Below are 12,867 nucleotides of genomic sequence, written 5' to 3'. Positions count from 1 at the left end.
TTTTCTTTTTAGTAGGGGTTATAAATTTCTTTACCCCTAAACGACAAAAGCCTTTGGCATACACTTATATGCACATTGTATTTACTCTTGGATTGAAAAGGAAAAAATGAAACCGTAAAAAGATGATGGTATACAGTGGAGTGGTCTAATCAAAGTGGGCTAAAGGAGATAGTCATAATTTAACATATCAGTGTTCTAATTAAATTAATTGAATTAGTGTACCTAATAATCACAATTAATGCTGACAGTTGTAGGGTTTTTCTATACTCTGTTAAATTTTTTAGCGGTGGGGGAAGAAAGTTTGAATAAATCAATGAAAACAGAGTTTCGCATACAATTGAATGTAAGTTATGTATCTACTTTTATACTTTCATCAACAAACATTTTGAGTTTGCGAAATAAGCAGGTTTCAGTGCAACAGTGTGGTATGCTCTATATATTGTTGTCCAGCTGGTGTCGCTGTGACTTCTGTCAGTGTTCAAATCTGCACACAGAAGCAGAGAAGAAGAAACAAACGGGGAGCACGCTGAGCAGCACGCAGCGGCGACCAGTTTCATTTGGGTACCGCACTTTCCTTATTCAGACCAGAAGCAGGTTGTCAGCGTTTTAATTTCACAAAAATGAACGGAGTAGACCAAGAGCCAATGGCCCCACAGACCTTTCTTTACGGTGAGTTAACTTCAGCGTGTCCTCTGTGATATCTTTTAACCCAACATTACGTCTTCTCGTGCTAGACTGCTGATACGAGAGAAGACGCTGAAAAGTTAGCCTCTAACTTTGCCGAATATGTCTTTTAGTCAAAGATGATATTTCTGCTTTCATATCAGATACATTGTAGTAAAATGTATTGTGTTATATTTGTAATATTGCTTTGTTGTATGAGTCCTGGTGAACAGCGTGGCTTCAAAGCAGAAATGAGCCTACACGTGTTTCTCTATCAACATGGCGGCGCCCATGTTTTACCAACACTGTGGATATTTAAGCATTTAACCGATAAAGGACTTTGAAATTGATTCGTTACAGTATATCTTTTCAGTAATAATTGTATGTATATATGGAGCGTATCAAATTGAAATGACAGCTTGTGACTTGTGCCAGAAGTTTGCCAACGTGGTTTCAAACACATGCGGACCCATGCAGACTGAAAATCCTCTTTACGCGAAGCTTGTGTTCAGGTTTTTAAGTGTTTATCATCATCCAGGCAAACGTTGTGCGTGTTTGAACATCTAGACAATACCCTGTGACTAAATTTGCTATTTACTTAGTCCTACTTTGACTAGTTCATATGTAGGTTATGTGTCCTGGTCCCGTTACCTGGTTTAACCTTTACTCACCGAGGGATGCCAGCTAAAGTTGTGTCTGATATGTGTTAAGAAGACATGGGGCACAGTAAAGTACACTTCTCTAACTGGTGTAGTCAAGTGTGGATGTAAGAGTTTTTCTTACTTTTTAAATGTGATACAAAACTATAAACCTATTACACGTTTGCAGCGATTCATTATGTTTTTCAGCTAGAGATGAGGAACATGATCATATTCTGATGTATTTAGTATGGAAATATTCTTGTTACTTTTCTTCACGTGCAGTTATTAAAAATAAAATTCATCAGAGGGCACCACAGTTGTAAGGCCTGGTTTGCACGTGATACTCCTTGATACTTCACTGATATGGTATGGTTATCTGCCCTTAATTAGGGGAAACCCTCAAAGACCATGTGGGAATTTTCTCATTGGTTGTGTTTGGCTCCCTCTTGTGGCATCATAAAACTATGAAATTGGTTTGTAAAGGAAATAACTTGCAGAGGAAATTTAAATTCTCAGTACTGAGGAGAAAAATTGGGTCTTACCATTTGTTTTTATTTTTTTTCCATTAGGTTGCGCCCTGGAGGCTGGAAAGGAAGTGGTGTTCAATCCTGAGGACGATGACTTTGAGCATCAGCTGGATCTAAGAATGGTGAGTAACCTTGGATCAGGGTTCCTGCAGATCCTTAGTTTTATTTTTACAAGTGAGTGGTCTTAAATTTTAGGGGGCACTTTGATTTAAACATATCTTCATCCAGTCTTGTTTTCTACCTACATTTATCCAATTTTAATTGTTCTTTTGAGTGTATATGCTTGTCACCTATGTTATGTTCAATATCAGTATTCTAGGGATGCACAATATTGTCGGTGTAATACCTGTATTGGTAGATATGACCATTTCTGCAGCTAATTACTGCTGATATCTTTGCTGTTAAAAATCTGCCTGTATCAGCTGTAAATACTATTAACAAATAGAGCTGGGCAATTAATCACAAATTAGATTAAATTGCAATATGGCCTGCTGCAATTTTCAAATAACAGAAGCTGCAATATATCTTTAACTTTAAATGTGTCAAAATACCAGCATAATAAATACATTTTTTGCAGCAGCAGAGATTTTTTACGCATTATACAGACATTCAAGTGTCAATTTTTATAATGTTTTTCAAAAATCCTCCTTATATGTGTTTTATGTATGATTTTCTTAATCAAAATGAGTGCCAAAAAATGATAATGCCATTAAACAAAGCAAATGACGTCCTATTTGCCATACGAGCAAAAATAGTTAGCTCATTCTATCTAAAACTGATGAAGCCTAGCATTACTTCACGAAGTCATACCCCAGCTGTGATCAGCTGGTAGCCAGCCTCACCTCCTCCACCCCAGCCGCCTCTTTTATTGCTTAAAGCTTGTTGAAGCCCCATATTCAGATTTATACTATTATGGATTAATTGCTTCTGAAATAATTTCATTGTATTCAATACAAATGGTCTTAGTTATGGAATTATTTATTGCTTGAACTTGTTGAAAAATACATAAGAATAATCACATATTAAATCGCAATTGCAATGTTTGGGGAGAAAATTGTAATAGATTATTTTTGCAAATTGTTCAGCCACACTAACAAATAAGTCAGGGGAGTATTAGACTGGGACAAAATACCTAAGTCAGCTAAAATCTTTCACTTCATTAATCATTCCTTGCACTTTATAGAGTGTTTTAAGGACAAAAATTAGATAATTTGTTCATCCTCAAACTTTAAACTGAAGTTCAGAGTCTGAACTTCATTTAGATATCGGTATCAACAGTGTTGGCTGAAATTATACTGTAAGTATTGGCATATCAAATATCTTCAAACATTCAATATCTTGCATTCCAACACTATACCATATATTGATAGATAAAAGTCATTATATGTGCCAGAAATCATCAAATTTTGGGTGTTTATCACCAAAATGTTTTCTTTTTTTTCATAAGTTAATTGATGTTTTATGCAGTGAAGTGAAAGCTGTTTTCAGTGGTGGTATTGAGGGTTTTGGAAGCTTAGTTACACTGGAGCCAAAGTATTAGTATATATTGTTAAGCCTAATGCACACCTATGGCACTTTCTTGCTATATTGTAATATTTAAAGTGTATCAGTTGTTTAATGAATGCTTACGTCACTTTTTTCCAAGTCTTCATTTGTTTTTGTTGGGTTTTTTTGTTGTTGTTGTTTTTTGGTCTTTTTAATACCACAATAAATACCGTACTGTGGACTTGTTACCGAGGTATTACCATACTGTGAGGTTTGATGCCGTTACATTCCTCTGCCGCACAAAACTTTTCCCAGCTCAGGTCTTAGATGTGGTTAAGTGTGGAGGAAGCATGTTCAACATAACAAGTGCAAGGAGATTCTTTTACAGCACAGAAAAATGAGAGAACAGGAAATAACAGAGGGAAAGTACAGAGGGTCAGATTTAAGATTTTTATTGCATTTTTTGCAGATATGATATGCCAGTATTTACCAAAGTAATTTTAGTCAATACTGATATCACTACCGATATTAAATTGAAGTTCGAACATAAAACTTAAGCTTTTCAAAAACACAATTGAAAGTCCTAAGATGAACAAATAAACAAGTTTCATTCCTTCAAACACTCTAAAGTGCAAGGAATGAGGATGATTACAGCTGAAGTTGGTTTGCTGGTCCAGCCTAAACTTTGATTAACTTATGTTTGTATGTACAATATTTACAGCAGATAAAGCAATTTTTATAGACAAAATGTCAGTTATAAATATATCAGCAGAAATGTTTATATCTGCCATTACCAACAATTTACTTTTTAAGCTAATATCTGCTGTTTCGATATTCTGATAATATCATGCATCACTAACAATAATTCTGCCTGATCAGTTTCCCTTTTATAAGATGCATTCTTTATTTTTACTCACATTTGAAAGGTGCCATATTGAAGCTGTTAATGGCTCAGTGAATGAACATTGATCTCCGTTTGTGGCAAAAAAAAAAAAAAAAGATCTTCACTCAGAGGATACTGAACCCTGTGACATGATGGCACAAGAAGAAAACTTGTTTAATTTAGGTTTTAATTTTCAATCTGCTTTGTTAGGTAAGGATAAAATGTGAACACATTTAAACCTATTTTCTTCTCTCTCAAAGAAGTGATTTTGTCTTTAATTATTACTTTTTACTCACATTCTCTTTTGTTGAAAAGCTCATAAAGAAGTGATTGTCAGATGTAACTGCATACTCTACAAATAATATCGGTCAAGTTGAAACAGGAGGAGGAGGAGGAAGTGCCTTCTTTTACTGAACTGTTTGATGGGAATTAGGACATAAGCTTAGCATGTTTGCCAGGATTTATCATATCATGAAAACACCCTCAGTAAAATGACACCAGTAGCAGTTGCCTGATGTTACTTTCAGTACTAGAATCCTGTGTTGGGTGCTGCTTGGCTTTGAAACCTTGTTGAAACTGAACAAAGCGGCTGACACTCAAGTTTTTATTCTTGAACAGGACCAAGCAGGTCTAATATAAAAGCACCTTAAAGGTTAACATGGAAATGCTTTCTCCTGCAGGCCTGTGTGGACGCCAGCACAAAGGATGAACTTCACATGGTGGAGGTTGAAGGACAAGACACAGAAGGGCAGAAAATCAAAGCAGTTCTTGTTTCACTGAAGCCCTCTACCCTGCCAAGTGTAAGCAAACTTCTATTTAATTTTCTGTCAGTTAACAAAGTAACATCACCTGAAATACTTTCTACATGAATGGTGAAAATGTGTATTTGAAGATAGATGTTTCTGGATGTTGTTTTTTGCAGGTGTGTCTTGGTGGTTTCACAATCCAGCCCCCAGCTATTTTCCGTCTGAAGGCTGGTTCTGGTCCAATCCATCTCAGTGGACAACACCTCGTCAGTGAGTATTTTATCCACTGTATGCGGAGGTTTGAACTGGTGTGAACTGAGTCTAGTTAAGAATAGAAAGCCAAGATTTGTTGTATAAATACATTAGGTAATGCTTCACTTTGAGTGAGAAACACTGAGGTGTCACTATAACATTGTAAAATCATTGGTTCATTAAAAATTATCATTAATTGTGAAGAAAAACTTCTAATCAAAGCTCAAACCAAAAGTTTTTGAACCAGCCTGTCATATTTGTTTACAGTAGAAGTGTTTAAACCTGCTCTTACATTTCATGTTTTTTATTGAAGTGATGGAAGTTGACCCGACTTTTGATGAGGAGGACGATGAGGATGAAGAAGAGGAGGAAGAAGATGTCAAAACATCAAAGAAGAGACCGGCTACCTCTCCTGCCGCCAAGTCTCAGGTCTTTATTCTGTGCTTCCTCCCTCTTGTTTTAATTTGACAAATTTTCTGAGACTCCAGTTTTCCAACTCATTATTTTCTTTTCCATTCGTGCAGAAAAAGATGAAAATGGATGTTGAAGAGATTGATGATGATGATGACGAAGAGGACGACGACGACGATGATGATGACGACATGGAGGATGAGTGAGTTCCAACACACAGTGCCAAACCAGTCAAATTACATAAACTCAAAGACAGTGAAGTCTGCGAATCTCTGTTTCCAGTATCCAATAAATGCCTGAAATAACAGTCAGGTATGTTCTTTAAGGACTTGTACAGCACTCCTGATTTTTACAGCCTGAGAAGTTCATTCCTTAATACTTGTTTAGCTGTTAGTTGGGGTTTAGCTTAAAGTGTTGATTTTTTTTTTTTTTTTTTTTTTTTGCTGCAGTGGTGAGCTATATTGCTGTTCGTGATTGTTTGCCGTGCTGTGATTATACTTCAAACTAATGTACCAAATTAGGTAGACTAACTAAACTTAGGTTACGTTCACACGGCAGGCCTTAATGCTCAATTCTCATCTTTTCTCAGATGTGATTTTTTTAGTTTGCCTGTTCACACTGCAGTCATCTTCCAAAAGATCAGGTACATATCTGAATTAGAACCACATGCCGTATTTTCCGTACTATAAGTCGCACTTTTTTTCATAGTTTGGCTGGTCCTGCGACTCATAGTCAGGTGCGACTTATATATCAAAATATATATAATTTAACATATTTTTTAATGTTAATTCATACTGACTGACATGCACAAGGAGTAAACATTACCGTCTACAGCCACAAGAGGGCGCTCTAGGCTTGTGACAACCATGGTGACAACTATATTCTATATGCTGTATGCTCCTGTACCACTGAAAAAATGAACGAAAACAGTAATCGAACAGCAGAAAGAAAGTTTGGAGTGAGTGAGAAACTTGTGAGGGACTGGCAAAAAGCAGAGGTTACTCTTATTGCCATGAAGAAAACAAAGAAAGCTAATCATGGGAAGATGGCCAGAGCTGGAGGAACGAGTACACAGATGGGTGCTTGAACAACGTGCTGCCGGGAGAGGCTTGTCAACGGTGCAGTTATGTTTCCACGTCCTGGTAGTTGCCAAGGAGAGTAATATGAATTACTTTGCAGGCGGGCCTTCTTGGTGTTACCGCTTCATGCAACGCAACCGCCTCTCTGTCAGAGCACGGACAACGGTGTGTCAGTTTCTAAATAAATGCGACTTATAGTCCAGTGCAACTTATGTTTTTTTCCTCTTCATGACGCATTTTTTGACTGATGCGACTTATACTCCGGAGCGACCTATAGTCCGGAAAATACGGTACCAAAGTCACTTTTAACTGAATTGTGAACGTAGCCTAACAGCCTATAACACTAATGAGTTGGAAGGGTAAATGTTTGAGGACATTATCATGGATGATGATATACAACTATGTATGCTGCTTAACAATGATCAGAACAAACCTTGTTGGCAGCAGCAGAGCAGCTTTCTGTCAACAACAGCAGAAAGGCTTGTGACAGTTACTATGTCTACAAGGCAGTGAGTTTCGATTATAACTTTCACTGAGTTTGACAGTTCTTCATTTTGCTGCCATACAGTATGACTGACAAAAGTTCCTAAGTATAAGCTGAAGTCAGCCTTTTTGCTCATATCAAAAGTAAAATGACTATCATAGTTTGTTACAGCACTATATGATCAATAGGTAATGATGGGCTGAGGAAGGACTTAAACAGTCCAGTGGTTTGTGAATCACTCTAGATTGGTTCAGACAAGTTCATTTCTCCTTGTGACTTGTGCCACATGCACATATAAAGAGGTTGCATCTAAGACAAAGACACAAAGAGGAGAAATATTAGCAAATTGATTTTAAAGAGTAGGGTTGTTCCGATCCCAATACCAGTATTGGAAATATGTCCGATACTGCTTAAAATGCAGGTGTTGAGTTTATGCATCGATCCGATACTGTTTGGTTTTGGTTTATATTTTGCCTTGTTTAGCCATGCTAAATGTAAACCCTATAAACCGGGAATCAATTCTTCTTCACTGGTGGAAAGCGATGCATGCACAGGCTACCGTTTTTAGAGCAGTGAAGTAGAATCAAAGGACCCACTGCAGCAGCAAGGAATGGTGGCTGCGTGATAGTTTTTCTCGAATGTGACCGTTAAAATGCCTTCCAAACCGACGTCATACACAACTACAAGTGACACAATTTTGGGGACTTAAATGATGAAATCCACACCAGTAAACCCGATATTGAATGTCTTTTTATCCATTTTAAGCGAATCATGATCATTTATTACAGCTAGCTTGAATGTTAACTCTAATGCTAACCGCCATATTGCTTACCTTTGGTGAGGGTCCGTCAGCCAGTTGCAGGCTGTTCCGTAATCACATCATGCTGCCCAAGTAGAGCATAATCGAGAGAGAGAGAGATAGAGCCTGTGATGCACCCACCTGTATTACTGTTGTTGTAATATTTAGGAGTAAAACTCAATAATCAGCAGAAAAACGTTAGGGTCACAGAGATGCTGTACATTATGATTCTAACAGCTTTAGAAAATGTTTTTGTATTAAGATGGTTCACTTTTCCGCTTATTTGTGCTCATTTTATTTGCTGTCTGTTATTTTCTTCTCGTGTGTTAGAGATGAAGATGATGAGGAGGATGAGGAGAGCGAGGAGGAGGAGACACCTGTTAAGGTAAGCATCTGGTTCTCAGATTTGACCCTTTGAACTTTTTGTTCTTTGATGCTGACAGCGGTTGTTCTGCTACAGGCCAAGCCAACACCATCCAAACAGAAATCACCTGCTCAGAATGGGAAGAGCTCTAAACCTGGTACACCAGGCAAAAAGCAGGTAATAAATAGTTAATGCTGCAGTGTTTTAAAATAAAAGCACTAATCTGATTTTGATACCAGTTTTAGGTGCTAATCAATATTGTAAAAATTTTTGAATGCATTGTTTGTTTCTCATAACCAGTTTCTCTAACTTAAAGATCAATAAAACATTTTGTATTCATCCCTGATCCTGAAACTTGATGCTGTTTATAGGAAAAGACCCCTAAAGGTAAAGGTGAGAAGTCGCCCAAAACTCCACCAACCCCAAAAGCAGCTCTGACAGTTTCTGAGATGAAAACCAAGTTGATGGAGGCAATTAAGAAGGTTGGTGTTTTTTTTTTCTTTTTCTGTAATTATTTCCTCTGTGAACAGCTTGTATATGACACCACAAAAATCACAGTTTTACTAATGTGATGCATCTTTATTTCTTGAACAGGGAGTAACATTACCTAAACTCCAGCTCAAGTTTGAGAACTTTGTGAAGAACAGTTATAAAGCAGAAACCAAGGTACAGTACATGTTCAAACCTTCTCTTATTATCGGTTGTCAGTGGACTGTTCAGTTTGTCTTGGTGCTGCCACAAGTTATAAATATGTCAGTTTGCTAACAGGAAAAAGCTTCTAAATCTGACCTCAAACCTGTACTTACCATTTGTCCTGTATTAATACCAGATATACATCCCAGCCACTCTGTAAGGTACACCTGTTACGCTGCTCGTTAAAACAAATATCTAATCAGCCAATCACATGGCAGCAACAGTGTTGTTAGTCAGGTAGACGTGGTGAAGATGATCTGATGAAGTTCAAACTTGGCGTCAGAGAGGGAAAGAAACTTGTTGAAGGGGCTTTGATCGTGGCATGGATGTCGGTGCCAGAGTCTGGTCTGAGTATTTTGCAAACTGCTGATCTACTGGGATCTTCTCACACAATCATCCCAGTGATTTACAAAGAACGGTAAAAAAAAAGGAGAAAATACCCATTGGTCAGCACTTCTCTGCCTGAAAATGCTCAAAAAACAGACTGATTCAAGTTGGTTGAAAAGCAACATTATCTCAAATAAATGCTAGTTACAGCATAGGTACACAGGGCCTGAAATTCAAAATTTGATCTTCTAACCTTTTGCTGCAGCAGTGTGTTTTCTGAATTTCTTTATAATTCGTGAAATGTTCCTCAGGGGTCCATGTGTGATTTGATTTAGGACTAGCCTTAATCATGACTTCAAGAGTTTAAAAACATTTCTTGATTCAGAGCGGGTAAGACGCTACTACAACTCGAACAGAGAGTACAGAGAAAAGGGAGATTGTGTGAAAGCTTATCCATCAAAGAAGAAGACATGTGTAGGGCTGACAGCTTCCATTCGATTGTTTGAGTGTTTGGTCGAAAACCTTTTGTCCGACCTAGATCACCCTGGTCGGCGAGCCACGTGTGCAGGATGGAAGTGATTTGTAGTTGAAGCATTACTTTTGAACATAAGTAAAATGAGCAACATAGGGACAGGAGAACTAAATGAGGTTTCTCTCTTTTTCCTCTGCATCTACAAAACAGATGCGCGCTCTTTTCCTCCTTCCCCTCTTGCTTCCTTCCTGAGGTGATATGAGAAATAATGATCAACTGTTATTTAGGATTTGGGAATATGGAGTCATGGTCAGTGTGCTTTTGAACATATAAAAATTGGACTTAAATATGTCAGTGTTGTGTTTCGATGGCAAGCTCCGTCCGCAAGTTCATTTTATACGGGAAGCTCAAAAAAGGATGCAGAACCTGTTGATATTAAACTTGATCATTTCTCATCACTGGTCTACACCTAGAAAGAAGAGTTTAAGTGTTTTCTGAGTCGTGTTTTCCATTGATCACGTTACAACCAGCTGCCCACGTTTATCAGTTTGACTTCAGAGGGCCAGAGCGCGATGCTAGTCCATGGCGTACAAGTAGACATGCAGTGTCGTCGGGCGCCAGATAAGCCTGGTGATAGCGAGGAGTTCTGTTGTCACTTTTAAAGCATCTTCGCATACAGTCAGCACTGACTGGTTGAAAGAAGATTCTAGAGGGATTTTTTGCAAATATTCTCTCATCACAGAGCACCGTTTTAATGAGTTATAATAGAGTTATTGTATTAATGCCCATTCCTAACTAGCACACCATAAAAAAAATCATTGTAGGGTTAGACTTTTCTCACATTATGAGAGTGAGACTTGTGTGATTGTATAGCTTTTGTGCATTTCCCACAGTCCCACACTGTGATTCAGGTCCTGATAAACATTGAAGCAGATGGGCTACAGCAGCTGAAGACAACACTGGGGACTGCTCCTGTCAGCTAAGAACAGAAAAGTGAGGCTTAGGTTCACACTGGCTTAGCAAATTTAACAATAGATGTTTGGAAAAACGTTGCCCGGTCTGAGTACAATCTTGATGCAGTTTTTGCGTGGTCGTCAGAATTTGAAATCCATTTGTTGCTGACATGTGATTGACCAATGAGATATTATTTTTGTTGAGCAGTTGGACAGGTATACCCAATGAAGTAGCTTGTTAGTGTTAGTGTCTAGATGATAAAATAGTGTTGGAGAAATTCATGATGTTCACACCTTTGATTGCTTTGTATGTTTTTCATACCACAGCAGAGTGATGAAATCTGAGTACAATTTAATCAGTTAAAAGTGACAACCATGGGCACACAGGCAGCACCAGGCTTGTTTTCTTACAGTTACATCAAAACTTTCACACACAGAAATAAACTGGCTTCTACTGTAAATGTACATGTCCATAAATAATGAATTAGATTTGAGTCTAGAATGAAACACAGTTTCTTTGTCATCTTTATTATCTATTTTCATAGTGCTATAAAGTTTGCTTACTTCTCTTTAAAGAATTTGATCCATCACATTCAGCCACTCAAACTGTATGCCGATATGCAGTGGTAAAAATAGTCATAGAAAGTGTAAGCAAACATTCATTGCTACAGGACTTTTTGATGTCATTGTACGGTACAACTTTGTGTTGAATTCAGCAATCCATTGTGGGTTAAAACTCTACCTTTTGATCTTTACTTCCTGTGTTGGTCAGCAAATTAATACAGTTTTGTGTTTTTTTACTTTAGGACATCGCCGAGCTCTGGAAGTGGAGGCAGTCGTTGAAGGATGCAAAATAACAGTCTTTGTAGTTTTATTGTCTCCTTTTTATGACTTGTTCTTGCCCATAACACCGCTCAAACCCTCTGAAGCCACACTCTGTGCCTCTCACTTGTCACATAGTCAAAGACTTGTCCAGCTCCACCTGCCCTCCTGTATGCTGAGACTAGAGAGATGGTCGGTGATGTGAGAGTGTACGGGCTCCTCCATCAGTAAGGCATAAAATGATTTGACTTGATAAACCCCTCAAGAACTAGCTTACAAATGTGCGTTTGTTTGTAGATGTGTAAATAAAGATTCTCTCTAGATTGTTGGCATCCATATAGGGAGTTAAGCTTCCTGAGTTTTTATATTTACAGCAAAGTTTAATTTGTCCTCATGCTCAGAAAGCGTTAAATTCATTACACAAACTCAGATAGACGTACAGGATGAGCCATAAAACACTTGAGAAACTTGCATCCATATCAAACAGCCAGTACAACACAATATTAATTTACCTGGAACTGTCATGAACATAAAGGCTTAGCACTTTCTTAAATGTTTTGAATGTTGATGCTATTGTGAGATTCCTTTGGTTAAGTTCCCATCGCAATGTGTTTTCTTAGTTCTGACTGAAACATCAGATTTATTATTCTTCATTTTAATTTTTACCGTCCTGAACTGATCAGTTGTGTTGTAGCAACACCTGCAACCTATTTCTTATAGCTGAACCGCTCTTTTCAGTGCTATTAGTCTGTTAAACTTGACTCCAAGTGCTTATAATGTGATGGAAGGAATTTGCTTATTTAGTTTTTTCTTTAGTTGCTTCTTAATTTTAAAAACATTTTAAGTAGCAATGTTTGAAAAAAATCTTAATGTCCCCAAGGTAAATAAAACAACAAACTTGTTTCTCATTTGATCAAATTGAGTAATATGAAATTTCTAATATGTTGATGCATGAGTAGAAGATTCTAGCAGAAGCTCATTCCATGTTCTTAATAAATGGACATTTGTATGATGTTAAACATACTGTGGGTTTGGAGAGTGTTGCAAGATTTATTAAATAAAATTCAAAGGAAGTTGCCATGTTCCCTTTTCCTCAATGAGAATAACTTGCATTCTTACACATTTTAAAGTCAATGCAATTATTTTACGTGAAATGATGGATTTATATAAAAAATTTCAAGCTCAAAACTTCTACTGTCATTCTTTAGATTTTCATTGTAAATGTAAGATTCCCTTTTTAATTTTGTCATGAAGTCATACAGTGCT

At 37.4% G+C, this 12,867-nt stretch overlaps 1 protein-coding gene across 1 annotated transcript; it reads left to right on the top strand.

The window, feature by feature from the left end:
- Positions 1 to 501: 501 nt before the first annotated feature.
- npm1a (nucleophosmin 1a) lies at positions 502 to 12,674 on the top strand. Its single transcript, XM_041802216.1, has 11 exons — positions 502 to 669; positions 1,874 to 1,953; positions 4,880 to 4,999; positions 5,122 to 5,215; positions 5,511 to 5,626; positions 5,722 to 5,810; positions 8,301 to 8,355; positions 8,431 to 8,511; positions 8,706 to 8,816; positions 8,929 to 9,000; positions 11,586 to 12,674. The coding sequence occupies exons 1-11, from the start codon at positions 621 to 623 to the stop codon at positions 11,634 to 11,636; spliced, it is 918 nt and encodes a 305-aa protein (XP_041658150.1). The 5' UTR covers positions 502 to 620; the 3' UTR covers positions 11,637 to 12,674.
- Positions 12,675 to 12,867: the final 193 nt, after the last annotated feature.

The sequence above is a fragment of the Cheilinus undulatus genome, linkage group 12, assembly GCF_018320785.1.
Source record: "Cheilinus undulatus linkage group 12, ASM1832078v1, whole genome shotgun sequence".
Lineage (NCBI taxonomy): Eukaryota > Metazoa > Chordata > Actinopteri > Labriformes > Labridae > Cheilinus > Cheilinus undulatus.
Note: the sequence above shows the minus strand (reverse complement) of the source record. Positions and strands in the feature narration are given on the sequence as shown.

Excerpts from the sequence above, each read along its gene's own strand:
- npm1a (XM_041802216.1), top strand. The coding sequence starts at position 621 with ATGAACGGAGTAGACCAAGAGCCAATGGCCCCACAGACCTTTCTTTAC. Across the intron at positions 5,216-5,510 it reads CAGTGGACAACACCTCGTCA|TGATGGAAGTTGACCCGACT; the intron begins GTGAGTATTTTA and ends TTTTTATTGAAG. Across the intron at positions 5,627-5,721 it reads CTCCTGCCGCCAAGTCTCAG|AAAAAGATGAAAATGGATGT; the intron begins GTCTTTATTCTG and ends CCATTCGTGCAG.